Raw genomic sequence first — 14,879 nt, forward strand, 5'->3', positions numbered from 1 at the left:
CACCACCTGATCTCTTTGGGATCCGAGGGATCCTAGGATGTGATTCAATCGGGCACCTCCCTACTAACCTGTCCAGTGGTACCTTCCGCCTAGTGTCCCCCCTCCCACTGGTGGAACTTTCCAACAGGGACCCGCCCCGTCCCCCTGACCTCGCAGGCACACACCTAAAGAGCGCTTTGGAAAGGAAAGGCGCAGTCGTGAGTGGGACCCGCCTGTCCACTAGGTGGGTCAGAGGGACAAAACAAAAGTGGATTCTGCACTTGGATCTAGGCAGCCTCTCAATCGGTCATTCACACGCCCACTTACCTGAGGCGTGGCCCCTTCCCCTGGGACCCCCATCCATGGCACCGGAACACCCCCTGCCTCTTCTTCATTGGTTCAGACCATTGTTAAGAAAATGCAGAAAGTTCCAAAGGACTTTCCATCCGTGGTGCCTGCCTCTACCTCCCTCTCCGAGGGCATAAGGGAGATGGGCTTGCCAGCCTCGGCCCCATGGAGTCACCCTGGGGCTCTTGCCTTTAATACTCCGTGGTGCCTTCGCTGGGATCATCTTCCCGAGTGGGTCGTTCCAACAGAAACCCTTCTTCCTTTAGTCTATGGCATAACCCACTGGCACCAATGAGCTGGGTCTTCCTGGGCAGTGCCTCCCAGACCCGCCTCCTGGTCTGTTCTAGCAGGATGTAGCCCTTAGGGGAAGGGAAATGGGTGCCCACCAGGGCAAGTCCACTTTTCTCAGTCTCAGCCCCTTTTACCAGTCCCAAGTCGTTGACCTATTCCTGTCCTTTCTCACAGCCCTCCCCTGTGGTCCTATTCAGTAGCCTTTTTTAAGGACCCATTTATCCTCTAAATATAAGGTCAGTGTCACATCCTTCATCTTCCATACAGACCTGCTCCTGGGAGAGCACCTTCTTGCACCTCTTCCGTGAGAACCCCACCCCATTCAACTGGAATGGCATCCCATTGAGCTTTACACACACACGCACGCACGCACGCACGCACGCACGCACGCACGCACGGCCAACTCACTGAGCACTGAAGGGGCACATATTAACTCTCTAACTTTGGAATCCTATTCTTTAAGACTGCAGAATTTTTATAATTAAAGGAGCTCTGGGGTGAAGAAATCATCTTAATGTGCTTGAGAACCATGATTCCCATCTGCCCAATGGGCACATGTCATTAAAATTAGGACATGGGGGTGTTCTGGAGGAGAAAAGGGGCAGTCATCACACTGTGAGAGAGAGGCTCAGAGTAGGCCCCCGACTGTGCAGGGCCAGTCAGTGAGGCCGGTTCCTGGCCTTCTCCAGGATGAACAAGCAGTTGGGGCAGCCTAAGAGGCACAGGTAGAGGTGAGACGGGACAGAGGGGGAGGGGCAGCACCTCATTCACCAAGGTCACCAGAACCCCTCCCGTCACTCCAGAGATCTTCACACTTATAAAAACTGCAGATTTATTCCACAAGGGCCCATTCTCAAGAAGCTGGAGGTAAAGGGGGAGGTTCCTCCCTTCTCCCTCCCTTATTCCCCAGGGGGTAAAAATGGTCTGGACCCCAAAACCTATCCAAATAAAAAACCCAAAAAACTGAGGTTTCAAAAAGTTTCAGCATCTTAATTCCTCATAGAAAAGGGAAGGAGCTCCAGGGAAGGGGGGTCCCTGGGGTGGGGGAGCACCCCAGTCTGGTGAGACACCCACCCTAAAATAGCTGCCCCAAATGGGCTAGCCTGGGGCTATAGCATTTAAAAACTCCCACACCCCATTTTATCAAAACCAAAAAGGAAAAAAAATTTTCCCTTTCCCCCCCAAACCCAAATATATATATAATATATTTTTTTCCTTTAAAAAAAAAAAACAACAAAATGATTGGAAGGCATTAAGCATTAAAGTGAATCTAGAACAAGGGAATGTGAAATTCCCTCCTTCCTTCCCCCTTACTGTGGGGTTAATTGGTACATCCCCAACAGAGGAACCAGCCCCAAGGGGATGGCAGAGGGGAAGGACCAAAGGGAGCAAAGGGTGGGGGGGCCTCCCCAGCTCATCAATCAGCAGCCAGTAAGGGTGTGGGCAAGGGTGCCAGGGAAGCCACACCCCCTTGGAATTTTCCAAGTGGGATCCGGAGGGGGAAGATGCATTCCTGTGTAATCTTCAGCCAATTCCATGTCAAGTAGAGGCAGGGAAAGCAGGGTGACAGGCCGGGTGTGCAGAAAGAGAAACAGGTCATTTGGGTCCCTGTGGTCAGGGGGAACCCCGTTTCCTCAGCTCCTGGACAAAGGCTGGAAGGAAACAAGAGGCAGAGTCAGAGCCAGTCTCTTGGCTATCTCCGAGGGACACACCGGGACACATCCCCACTGCTGCAGGGGTAAGTTAAAGTTCAAACAAAACCAAACCACCTCACCTTCAATTATCTCCTCTTTGACCTTCTGTAATTCCTTCCTCACCTCTTCCAGAAGCTCCTGAAAATAATGGGGCATAACCAATCAAGAGAGGGTCCTGGAACAAACAAATCCCCTCCTTTCTTTGTGACACTAACCTAGGAACATACTACCACCAAATGACAGTCCCTGCCACTTTTATTTTATTTTTTTCTTTTGTACCAGGGATTGAACCCAGGGGTGTTTAAACACTGAGCCACATCCACAGCCCTTTTTACTATTTTATTTAGAGACAGGGTCTCACTGGGTTGCTTAGGGCCTCATTAAGTTGCTGGGGCTGGCTTTGAACTTGCAATCCTCCTGCCCCAGCCTCCAGAGTTGCTGGGATTACAGGCATGCACCACCAGGCCTGACCCCAGCCCTTTTTGAGACAGGGTCTCATTAAATTACCCAGGCTAGCCTTGAACTTGTGATTCTCCTGCCTCAGCATCCTGAGCAGCTAAGATCATAGGCTTGCACTCAGCCAATTTCCCCTTTTCTTATTTGTTTATTTATTTGCACTGCTGAGGATGGGACTCAGGGCCCTGTGTGCTAGGTTAGTACTCTACTACTGAGCTACACTCCAGGACCCCTACCTACTTTTCAACTGGCTGACCCCACTTCCTGACATGGCTGCCAAGGTTATGGAATGACTGGGGTATTCTATAAGAGAATTCTAGATCCTTGGAGCCAAAAGAAAAGTACTGGAGAACATCCAGTACCAGGCCTGGCAAATGCATTTCTCTGTCCTGCCAATTTGGATTGATAGATGGCTGGAGTCTCTGGGCTCAGAGGACTCAGCAGGAATGTGTGCTGATAGATTTCCTAAGGTCTGTCCCTCCACTTCTCAGCCTGGAGTTTCCAAGGTCTTCTCTAGAACATGCACATCAGTAGCAGGCTCTGGACATAGATCTCCCTTCCTCTGGCCCCTGTCTAGCTTCCAGCCTCCACCCCAGCCTCCATCCCAAGTTACCTGCTTCACCTTCTCCAGGTCTGACTCTTCCCCAGAGCTGTGCGTAGAAGGCTGGGCCTCAGAAGCAGTGATGGAAGATGAGGACTTCATCCTGGAAAAGTTGGTGTGGTTTGGGACAGATAAGAGGCTCAAAGGAGGATCTGTCTCCCTTGCCTCCCATTCCAGGGGTTACATTGTGTTCCTCCCTATAAATTGGGCAAGTTCAACTCTTTAGGGGGTGCAGCCCCAATGCTGATGGCCCACCTTGGCAAGGTTGTGCTGTTCTTCTCCCAGGGTCTCCGCACAGGTTCTGGGGATCAGGGAACAAATCAGATCAGGGACAAGGACTGCCCCCAATCTTTTCCCTTCAGCCTCAACAGCCCAAAGAAGCATTTTAGGAGACTACAATCCCCAGACTTATTCTCAGACTTTCCAAGAGGGTGCTTTGTGAGAACAGGGCATCCTGGGACTTGTAGTTTCTGTGGCTAGACAAGAATTTCACTCACCACTCTGGGCTGGGACTCTGGCCTCTGGCTCCTCCTGCTGGTGGGAAATAAAAATATCATGAGGCAGCCCCCGTCACACCTCTGCTCATTTCCTCTTCCAGGTCCAAGGCCAGCCCAGCCCTAAGACACCCCCTCCCCAATGCCCCTACCCTCTTGGGGCATCCTAAGGTGTACAGGGCAAGAAGAGACCCTCACTCACACTGGCAGATTCTTCCTTGGGGGGTTTCTCCCCAACCTGTGTGGCTTTCCTTCTGCAGAAGGGAAAAGCAGGACAGATGCTTCAGTCCTACCTCAGCCACCCAACAACCCTGCTTCCTGTTGGTCTAGAAATGTGGGCTCCTGGGTTTAGCATTCTGGATTCATGAAGGCTAAGGAAACTCTAGTTTTAGAAGTTAAAAGTATTGTTCTTCTAGGGCTGGGGCTGTCGCTCAGTGGTTGAGTGCTTGCCTCGCATGCGTGAGGCACTGGGTTCAATCCTCAGCACCACATTAAAAAAAAAAAAAACAAATAAATAAAAACAAAGATATTGTGTCCATCTACAACTAAAAAAAAATGTTTAAAAAATATTGCTTTTCTAGAATTAGGGTGGTGAGCTCTCTGGTCCTCACATTTAGGAAATCATAAAATTCTAAAGGCAGGGACTCTCTCCTAGATGCTGAGGGGGTTTCCTGAGGTTCTCGAATCTAGGCTTTAGAACATTCTACCAGGTCAGCAGCCACCTCAGGAGACTAAGTCTCCAGTATTAAACCCCAAACCTGGATAGAGGTCAAGGGGGAACTTTCACCGAAAGAAACAAAACAGGGATCAGAGCCACCCGCCTCGCCCCAAACTGCAGTCTTGAGGGGACTCAGAGGCCGGGGCTTGGGCTCACCTCCGGGCCAGCATGGCATTCATCTCCTCCATGAGCCCCCCACCTGTGCTTCGGGTGCTCTCAGCTTTGGCGGCCAAGGGCCCTCCTGAGGCCTCCTCCTGCTGGAGAAATCAGGAAGGACAGAGGTCTTGAAGGACGGGCCTCCGGGGACTCGGCCTCCTCCCATCACTCCAGCAGCGCCCTGGCCGCCCCACCCTGCCTGCTGCCCTCACCTTGCTGACTTTCCTGAGTTTGGCTCCGGCAATGGCTGCAGCCAGGCCAGGGGCTCCAGCTCCCCCACCACTGGGGCCTTGTGCTGCAGGCAGAGGGGGTGCAGGGGGCGGGCCTCCCCCAGCACCATGTCCTGCAGCCGAGACCCCTGAAGGGGGCAGGCCTGGGGGTGGGGGAGGGCCCGGAGGAGGGGGAGGTCCTGGAGGCGGGGGTGGTCCCCCCATGGGGGGAACAGGTGGGCCTCCTGAAAGAAAACAGAAAAGGAGGTACTGAGAGGAGCCTCATCATTGTCCAGCCAGCCTGCCCCTTTCTCCAGGGGGGACCCCAACTCCCACAGCCCCTTGTAGTCACCTGCGTTGGAGACCCGGCGTTCCCGCTCCATATACTCAGGCTGGCTGGGCTGCTGCCTGTGGTGAGGGTGACAGGGCCAGCGTCAGTCAAGGCCCATCACCATCACTCGTGTGGCCACTGACCTCTGGCTCTGGTGAGGGTGCTCCTAATTCCCACCCAAGCCTTCCTTCCCCAGGGGCCCAAGAAAGGTAGGGTAGAGAAGGGGGGGCAGAGAGACTGGCGAGACCAGGATGTGAGTTCTAGCCATTAAACTGCCACGTGCACCCGAATCGTAGAACGCCCTTTAACAACCAGATGCTGGGTCCTCGGAATTAGAAGCAGGGGGCCTAGAAGCTTTACAATCTGAGTGTGAGTTTTCTGTCCATTTTGTTTTGTAGTACTAGGATCACACCACTCTACCTGGAGAAACAGTCTTAGACCTTTGTATGTTTTTTGTTTGTTTTTGTACCAAGGATTGAACCCAGGGGTTTTATTTATTTTTTTTTTTAACTTTTTTTTTTTTTTAAATATTTCTTTATTTTTTAGTTCTCGGCGGACATCTTTGTTGGTATGTGGTGCTGAGGATCGAACCCGGGCCGCACGCATGCCAGGCGAGCGCGCTACCGCTTGAGCCACATCCCCAGCCCAAACCCAGGGGTTTTAAAAAACTTAATTTTGAGATAAGATCTCACTAAGTTGCTGAGGCTGGCCTGGAACTTGGGGTCCTCCTGCCTCAGCCTTCCTATTGCTGGGATTACAGGTGTGCACTACCACACCTGACTGTGAGGAGTTTCCTGAACCCCAGGAGATGGGTTGTCTGCAAGCTGTTTACTTCTAGTCCCTTGGGAGTTGGGACTTTCTGGAAACTGAGAGTTGGAGAGGTCATGGGTTCTCCAGCAGAAGAAAGGTTCCCCACCCAGAGACCAGCCCACCTTTTCTGCTGCTCCACCTCCTCCGGGGAGGGGCCGTTCTGGATGGACCAGGCCGGCAGTGCTGGGGGTGCAGGAGGCCCACCTCCTGAAAGGTAAGAGTAGAAAGGGTCGTGAGTCCACCCTGGGAGTCTGCAGGGATCTGCCCTGCCCTTAGTGCTATCCCTTGGGTCACTCAGCAGTCCTGCCCAGAGTTGCACACTCCTCCTCGCTTGAGACCCTGACATTTGGAGTCCAGGTGTGGTACCCTAGGAAGAGGGCCTGTTCCAGCTTCCCTTGGCAGAGCTGCCCTGAGATAGATGATGTTGGGATACCCAAGAGACAGACAGGGAAGCTGCGGCCCAAGGGGGTCAACAGCCCCAAAGCTGTATAGTTTGGAATCTGCAGGAACAAGCTTGAATTCCAGTTGACCTGAGCATCTGGGCTCTAGAGCACAGCCAGGGCCACATGGAGCCTGCCAGGACCTGGAAAGGCTGAGGGCTTCCTCCTCATCTGCCCCAGGGCTCTGACCCCCTCACGCATACACTGCTACTGCATTTGTCTGTGCGCCCCCAGACGAGCAGGCCCTTCGGCTCTAGCACTGCAGTTGCCCCACGAGGCAAGCCCTCTGCCACGGGGGATTTCCAGCCCTGCAGCAGCAGCTCCAGACCTTGGGTACCCAGCAGCCACCTGAAGCCTGCTGCTTCAAGCCCCATCTGGGGACCAGGAACTTGGGCTGGCCCAGCCCCCGCACCAGAGCCTGCACTTGACCCAGATCCCCAGGCAACTCAGATGTGCACGAAAGTTTAACACCAACTGGAGACTGCTTTGGTTTTGTTTCTGCAGGGCTGGAACCCAGAGCCTGCTACATGCCAAGCCAGCACTCACTACCAGCTCCTCCTCAACCCCCACCTGGAGACCTTTAAAATATCAATGCCCCCAAACTACTAGACGACATAAAGCAGCAGGGTCACCTGGCGAAAAGGCTGGAGGGTGGAAACCTAGACATCTTGATCTGGGCGTACTGAAGAAGGTGCGCTCAGGAGCCCACCAGATCCTCCCCATACGTTTGCACCAGAGCAACCAATAAGGCCCAGATGGTAGGGCAGCAGCCTAGGGCCCGCCCACTGGTCGTAGGTCCCACTGCCCCTGCTGCCCCGCTGACCTTCCAAGGCCTCCAGGGCGCTGGCCATGCCGGCAGCAAACTGCGCTGCGTCCTCCTTGCTGCCGAAGTTGAGGCCCCAGACCTGGCGGGCATCCCGCCACTGATGGAAGTTGGGGGTGGCCTGATTATACTTCACACCCCGGACGATGGCACAGTTGATGACCACCTGGCGGGAGGGGAAAGGAGGTGAGGGGCGGTGGGCTCAGGAGGGGCTCAGCCCGCAGAGAGAGGGACCAGGGAGCCATACCTGCTGGTCAGGCTGCATCTTGCGTCCGACAACCCGGAAGGAATTGGCCGTGGGGTTGTGGTAGATCTGCACGCGGCTGAAGGCTTGGGGACCCGTGCCGGCAGGCAGCCACCGCTTGTTGCCATCGTCATAGAGCATCACCGTCGCCCGGCTCGAACAGATAACGGTCTCGCTGCCAGAGGTGGACAAAAAGGGAGAGGGGGTGGTCACCTTCTTCACCTGGGTCTCCCCAGAAGATCCAAAGGGAAAAAGAACAAGAGAGGGGGCGAGGCATCCTCCAGGAGGATGAGAGGCCAGGGACAGAGAGGGCAGATCAGAGAGGGGAGGACAAGTGAGGGGCTGGGACAGATGGGAGGTGAGGATGGCAGAGTCAGGCTGGTAACACCGTGACAGGCAGATAGGGCGTGGTGGGAAAGGAGGCAGAGACAGAGATAAAGACAGAGGCAGGCAGACAGAGACAGAGATCAGAGAAGAGGGAGGGAGGCGCAGGTGAGCACGGGAGGCTGTGGCCCTTCCTGTCTCCAGCAGCCTGCAGGGACCCCTCCCTGCCTCTCAGGTCAGAGGAGGAAGCAGAGGCTCAAAGAGGGGAAGGGTGAGGGCTGCTGAGAGCTAGGCCCCTCTTCCCCCAGGTCACCTCGCTCCCACCAGCTCCCCAGGGCATCAATTGCCTCTTGAATGGCCCCAGGGCAGACACTTCCTGATTTGGGTCAGGCCCTCACTGGGTGGGGCTGGGGACAGCTACACAGCAGTGGCCCAGACAGACAACCCTGGCGCCACCCTCCCAGGGCTCACAGTCCAGTTCAGAGACAGACATCCCAGACAGTGACAACTCAGGGTCCCAGCCCAGGTCTGGGGCACTCAGAAGGAGCCCCTTGGGTCAGGCAGGGCTCCCAGAGTGTGGAACAGCTGGCTTGGTCTTAGTGGAGGGATCTGTCCGAGCCCAGACCCGACTTCCCAGGCCTGGGTTCAAAGCTCTGCTGAGGGCTGGCTACAGCTCAGGGCTCGCCTCCTGTGCACCAGGCCCAGTGCAATCCCCAGCACCACAGGAAAAAAAAAGCTCTGATGAGCCCTTCCCACCACAAGATCACAGTGAGGGACGGCAGGGAACTAACTATCTTCTCTTCCCTGCCCACCAACTGGAGAAATGCAGGTGGCCTCCTCCCGAGGTGGTGGGTGCGAGTAAGGAGTCTAGACACTTGAGCACCTGGCGACTGTCAGCACCGTGTCTAGGGCACCCTGGGCCGGCCCGCCAGTGCCCTATACAGCTGCACCCCTCCAGCCCCCGACTGGGAGGCTCAATCCCCTCCCCCAGCGAGGAAACTCAGACTCCCAGACCGGAAGTGACTTGGCCAAGGTCACACACAGACAGGGGAAGTGGGGGGGGGGGGGACTGATCTCTACCCTACCCCACACCCACCGGTTTCTTTCCTGAAAAGAAGAAGTTGGTGGTCAGAGGTTTCCGGGGAGAGAAATTACGCCCACAAATGGGGGCGGGGGGCGGGGGCCTGACACTGAGGCTAAGCAAGCTGGTCCAGGGAAACCCTCTGTAGGCCCTGGGGGCTGAGCCCATGTCCCCACTGTACATAACTGGCATCTCCTCCCCTCGGATCCTTCCGCTGGGTCAGAGCCCTGAGCTCTTCCCCAGCCACTGGTTTGTCCCCACTGCAGTCCCCCTGAGGACACTATTTCATCCTCACCTTGCAGATAAGACTGCTGATCAGGGGCCCAGAGAGGCTGAGTGACTGGGCCACTAGTGACACAGCCACATAGCTACTAAGCAGCAGAGAAATGAAACCTTTTTTCCTCCAGTGCTGGGGATGGAAACCAGGGCCTGCCGCGCCAGGCAAGGGCTCCACCCCTGAGCCACAGCCCAGCCCCAGAGTGAGGATTCAATCCAGGCCACCTGGCTTCCAAGTCCACAGCCTTAACCACAGGGAAGCCTGGGCTCTACCAAGCACTAGGTGTCATTTGGACAAGCACAGCCTGGGGGGCTGTTTCTGGCTCTGGTGCCTCTGGCAGGGCAGGGTTAAGGTCTTGCCCACACCTGCCACCCACACCCACAACACTCTGGCCAGGTGCCCAAGAGCTGGAGTGCTGTCGCTGCCCCACCCTGGCTGCACTTTGCCCTCCCAGGTGGCCCTGCCCTGCTAAGGCTCTGGCCTGGCCAGAGCGCTAGGCACCTGCAGGGTGACCCTGGGCTGGCCCTGCCCTCCCACGGGTTCTTAATGAACCCACTGTAGCTGAAGGATCCTGTTAAAACCTAAGGCGGATAGTGTCCCTGTCCTGGGATCTTTGGGGCCTAAGGGATCTGCCCCCCCCCCCCAGCTCCCAGCCCCACTTCCACACTGTCACACTGTTCCTTCAGGGAGTCCGGAAATCCAAGGCCTGGGCCTGGCCTGCACTCTCACCTCCTAGCTGTCACCTCTTGCGAAAAGCCCTCCCTAACTTCCTGGTTTGGAGAAGCTCTCCCCTCTCCTCCCCTCCAGCACTTTTCATAGCAGCATCTGCCCGAAAATCTACCCTGTCCTCCCCAAATGTCAGGTCTACAAAGGCCAGGGGGCTTGTCCCTTCTGTTCACTATTCACAGAATAGTACCTAGCACTTAGCAAGGACTCAAGAGTTGTTAAATAAACACATCTGTAAAAAAAAAAGGCCAACTCCTAATAATGACAGCTGACATTTATCAGCTAGCTTGTGTCCCAGACACCATTCCAGGCACTGGGACCCAATTTCCAGCTGGCAGTTATACAACCTCAAGAAGTAGACTCTGCAGGCACAGAGAGGTGAAGACATTTGATGCAGGTCACACAGCAAGTAAGTAGAAGGGCTCATTTGAACCCAAATCCACCTAAGTTCTTCATTTAAGGATGAGAAAATAACTAGGATGAAGTTTTTAAAAAGCAATGTACAAAGTAGAGTGGATCAGAGGTTTCAGAAAAAAAATAAAAGGTGGGGAGGATATAAATATATCCACACACAGTGATATATGCAGAGGCTTCTCAAGAGACGAACTGTGAGTCAGTGAGGGAGAAGCAGGTATTTCACACCTTTTACCCTTATAGTTCTTTTTCTTTATTTTCATTTATTATGAACTGGAATTACCTATAAAACCCTAATTCATAAGTTAAAACACACACACACACACACACAAAAAAAAAAAAAAAAAAAAAACTATAAACTAGGCAAAGGCTGGAGTGGAAAACCCCACAGTCAGAAAGTGGATTGTAGGGGTCAGACAGTTCCTGGGTGCTGGGGTCACACCCTGCTCTGAACATGAGAACTCCATAATTCCCCAGCAGAGGCCCCAGGCCTCCAAGACAGTCACCTCCTTGTTGTGTGGCTTCACCTCTGTGCCCCTCAGTTTCCAGCTCTGGGATGGCTGTAAGGATAAAAAGAGATGACACCAAGCCCTGAACTAGGACCTGAAAAGTGGCACACATTTGTATTTTGAGCTGAGAGTCCTCACAGGAGGGAGGAGGCTTCCCCTGCTGGAGGTAATACAGCGCATCAACCTTCCACACGCAATTCTTGCCCTTCCCTTCACTGCGCCCCTCTCCAGCACGCACCCCACAAAACTCCACAAAACTCGTGGTGCACACACGCAGCCTTCCCCAACGCCGAGCTCTCTTTGAAGCAACCCCGGGTGGGGAACCCAGTGTAGGGTCTGGGAGCTTGTGTGGTTTCTCTGGTCCCTCCTAAAGTTTCTGTGTGGATTTCTTTTTGATTACCTGAATGATCTTAAGTTCATGTGTGCATTTTGCTTTGTTTTTACAGTAAAAGCATGTTATTTTATAATTTTTTAAAAACTACAGGTTTTATTTCCCTCTCTTTTTCTTCAGTACTGGGCTCTGAACCCAGGAGCACTTGGCCAGGGCTACATCCCCCCATCCTTTTGCATTTTTATTTTGAGACAGGGGCTTGCTAGGTTGCTGAGGCTGGCCTTGAACTTGCAGTCCTCCTACCTCATCCTCCTGTGTGGCAGGGACCGTGGGCCTGCTCCACTGTACCTAGCTTCCTTTTTCTTTCATAGCACAATAGAGACAGTCCTGGGTTCAAGCTCAATATTGGCCACTTTCCAACTATCTGACTTTAATTGGCAATTTGCTTAACTACTCTGTGTCTCAATTTTCCCCATCTTGTAAACTGAAGGTTGAGACAGGGCACAGGGCTGTCACTGTCTTGATCTTAAAATCATCATGAGGGCTAAATTGAATCAGATGCCTTGTACAGTGCCTGTCATGAAGTAGAGGTCTGACTAAATGATCTCATCACTTTTTAAAAAAATAAAACAAGAACAATAACTTCTATTATTGTAAGAGGAAAGAAAGAAGCCAAATTCTTCCTAAGTCCCTTCTGCTGGGGTTCCCTGCTTTCCCAGAAGCCCAGCTCCCGGATGCAGACACTCAACAAATATTTGTCAAATTGTGAGAAAAAGAAGTATATCTTGTAATTTTCCATCTTAACATCCTCTCTTCCAACTGCCCCAGGACTGTCCCCAGTCAAACCATCCAGAAATCAGCCCATTCCAGCCTCCTCCCCTCGCTGAAAACTGCCTAAGAACTCCTGAGGATCTGCCCCAGGCCTCTCTTATTTTGAGCCTCAGTTTCCCCACCTGGGAATAGGGGCAGGGGTCATTTTGAATCCTAGCTGTCCTTGGAGAAGGAGCACTGCCCAGGAAGTTCTGTGTGACCACCAGCAAGGGAGACCCCTCAGAAGGTGGGAGGAACACTGGTGGGACAAGCACCCTCAACTTCTGCCCACCCCGCGGAGTCGGGAGGTTCGGCCTCCTTGGCCAAGGGAGAGGGGGCCCTGTGGAGGGCCAGGGCCTCCGGGCTGGGGGGAGGGCAGGAGGCCGGCCCAGACACTGCTCCTGCCCTTTTACGGTCTCGCAGTGAGTGAGGCAGCACTAACTCGGACATCCGCCATCCGCCTTCCACCGTGCCTGGGACCGGAAACGGGCGGGGCTGGGGGCGGTGGGAGAGAAGAGTCCCCCGGGAGAGAGTGAAGGAAGAGGGCCTGTCTCCTGCAGACGGCCCCTCTCGGGACGTTGCTCTACTGGGGAAAGGCTATGCAGGGAGGTGGAGGGTGCTGAGGGTGTCGCCTTGCTCCAGATCTTCCAACAATTCCTTTCACTACAGAATCCCCCGCCCCACAGCAGGGGGGGTTCTGTAAGGATTCTAAAAAGGAATGTCACCCTCATGTCAGAGGGCAGGGGTGTGGGGAATAAGGAGGAAGTGGAGGATGTGGGCATCAGGGGTTAATCTCAGCTGTCCCCAGGGGCCTCCCCCTCAGGCCGGGGGCTTTGGTGCAGGAAGTCCCAGAGAGTGGAGGAAGGGAGATAGTATTGTCAGACTCAGGCCCCAAGGGAGGGATTATGGGGGGTCCTGGGAGGGAAGAAGAGGGGCCCCAGGTCAGCACTGGCCCCGCCCTCAGGTAAGCCCAAGAGTTTGGGGGAGGCCCGGGTAATACAAAATCCAAAGTGCCTTGGGGCCCCTCACCCCAGGATTATATTACTGGGAAGAGAGCTGGAACTATCTGGTAAGCCTGGGTCCCTGGGGGAGAAGGCTGTGACCTTGAAGCCTCCTAGCGCCCCCTCCTCCAATCCCAAGGCTCGGAAGGCTGGCAGGGGGGCAGTGAGCCCAGGGGGAGGGGCTGTGGTGCCCAAAGCAGCCGGCCCCGCGCTCTGGCCCGCCCGCCACACCAGCTGTCTCGACAGGTGAGTCAGGAAGACAAAGGCCCCCCTCCCCCAGCTGCCGCGCCCCCTCTCTCCCCAGGGCCCGCAGGTGGGGGTGAGGGCCGCCCTTCTGGCCCCGGGCCGGGGAGCCGCCCTCGGCAAGGAGCGCTCGCTCGCTCGGTCCTAGGCACGGCTGGTTTGAGGCAGATCATGGATGAGGAGCGACGGGGGAGGGGAGTCCCAACCAGACCCTCGGGGCTGCGCTCGGTCCGTGGGTTATGGGTCAGTCCACAAACACCCTCCAAAAGGAAGATTTAGGTGTCCCCCAAATTTAGGGGATCCAGAAGTAGCCCCGAAGTTCAGGAGCGCGGTCCCACTCGGGGAGACTTTCCAGCGCTTCAAAAGCGGGGACCCTGCAAATCCTGGGTCTGCAAATCCAACAACCCTGCTTCTCGGTTGTCTTTCTAGGTCCCAGGGTCTCCCAACCCGACCCCCCACAATCCCTCCAGACTTCGATTTGAGGATTCGGGAAGGTTTGACCTCAGTTTAAATTCTAGCATCCCTGCGAGCAGGATCTGCCAACTTGGAGGTGCTCTGAAAAAAGTCTTGAAAATTAGGGAGTCCTCGGGGCTCCCCCAAATCTGAGGACTCTCAGAAGGACCTCATCGGCACCGCCCTGAGCCTTAGGAGTCATGGAAAGGTGGTTGATAATGATAGTCCCTCTAAGGGGTCTTGGCCCAAAGCTGAGGCTCCCAAAGCCCTGTCCCCAAATTCCAGCGGGGCGACTGGGGGAGGGGGACAAAGGCGGGGCGGGGAGGCTGTGCAGCGGGGAAGGGTCCCGAGGCAGTTCCGGGCTCACCTCATGGTTGCTTGGCGGGCGGGCGGCGCGCCCACGGGCTGGCTGCTCCCGGGGCGCCCCTGGCGCGAGCTTCTGGGGTTCGGGCTGGCTCCAGGTTCTGCTCAGTCGCCCCCAGGGTCCCGCCCCATAGAGTCCGGCTTCCTGGGGGAACGTGGATCGGGCCGCGGCGGATCCTCGGGCTCCTCTTCCCGCCGATAGTTTGATGGGGGGGTCCCAGCGACAGAAAGGGGGTGCGGCGCTGCCTCCCGGCGCGCCCCCTCGGCCGGCGGCGGCTACAACGTTACTCTTACTACTGTACTTCTCTTCGCTACATTTCGTTCCAAAATTCCACTCCCCGCACCCACAATTCCCTGCGCCTTAAAGGGGCCGCGGAAACCACTAGGCGGGGGATGGAGGGCGCTTAAAAGGGCAACGCGGAACTCGCGACTTCCGCAATTTCCCTTTCCCCATCGTTATTGCACAGGGTTTGCTCCCCGGGCCTTTCGCCCAAGTTGGGGGACAGGCTTGGTCGGGGAGAAGGGAGCCTTCCTTGACTTCGAGTCCTCTCACTGGGACTTCTCGGGGGGAATCTCGGCGGAGCCAGTTTCTCCCGTCCCACTCTCCCCGCGACTTCTTCATTTCTTAATGTTATGCTCAATTTTCGGAGGCAAGGAAGATCCTCTGGTTAGGGAAGGGGTCTGTTCAATTTTCTCCCTTAGAGCCCACTTTTGGAGTCCCCTGCCCCTCCAAGCTTCTCAGTCAGTTTCTGA

General features: G+C 55.2%; 1 protein-coding gene across 2 annotated transcripts; it reads right to left on the bottom strand.

Annotated features, from left to right (window-relative positions):
- Positions 1 to 978: 978 nt before the first annotated feature.
- Vasp (vasodilator stimulated phosphoprotein) lies at positions 979 to 14,879 on the bottom strand. 2 transcript variants are annotated; one of them, XM_026403773.2, is made up of 13 exons: positions 14,131 to 14,879; positions 7,598 to 7,769; positions 7,351 to 7,516; positions 6,210 to 6,294; positions 5,299 to 5,354; positions 4,950 to 5,191; positions 4,738 to 4,838; positions 4,066 to 4,117; positions 3,867 to 3,900; positions 3,625 to 3,670; positions 3,382 to 3,472; positions 2,393 to 2,450; positions 979 to 2,270 (listed from the first exon to the last, which is right to left on the bottom strand). In XM_026403773.2, the coding sequence occupies exons 1-13, from the start codon at positions 14,133 to 14,135 to the stop codon at positions 2,233 to 2,235; spliced, it is 1,146 nt and encodes a 381-aa protein (XP_026259558.1). In that variant the 5' UTR covers positions 14,136 to 14,879; the 3' UTR covers positions 979 to 2,232. The 2 variants fall into 2 exon arrangements, with proteins under 2 accessions (XP_026259558.1, XP_026259557.1); XM_026403772.2 differs by having other exon boundaries at positions 3,867 to 3,903.

Source organism: Urocitellus parryii, chromosome 15 (assembly GCF_045843805.1).
Source record: "Urocitellus parryii isolate mUroPar1 chromosome 15, mUroPar1.hap1, whole genome shotgun sequence".
NCBI lineage: Eukaryota > Metazoa > Chordata > Mammalia > Rodentia > Sciuridae > Urocitellus > Urocitellus parryii.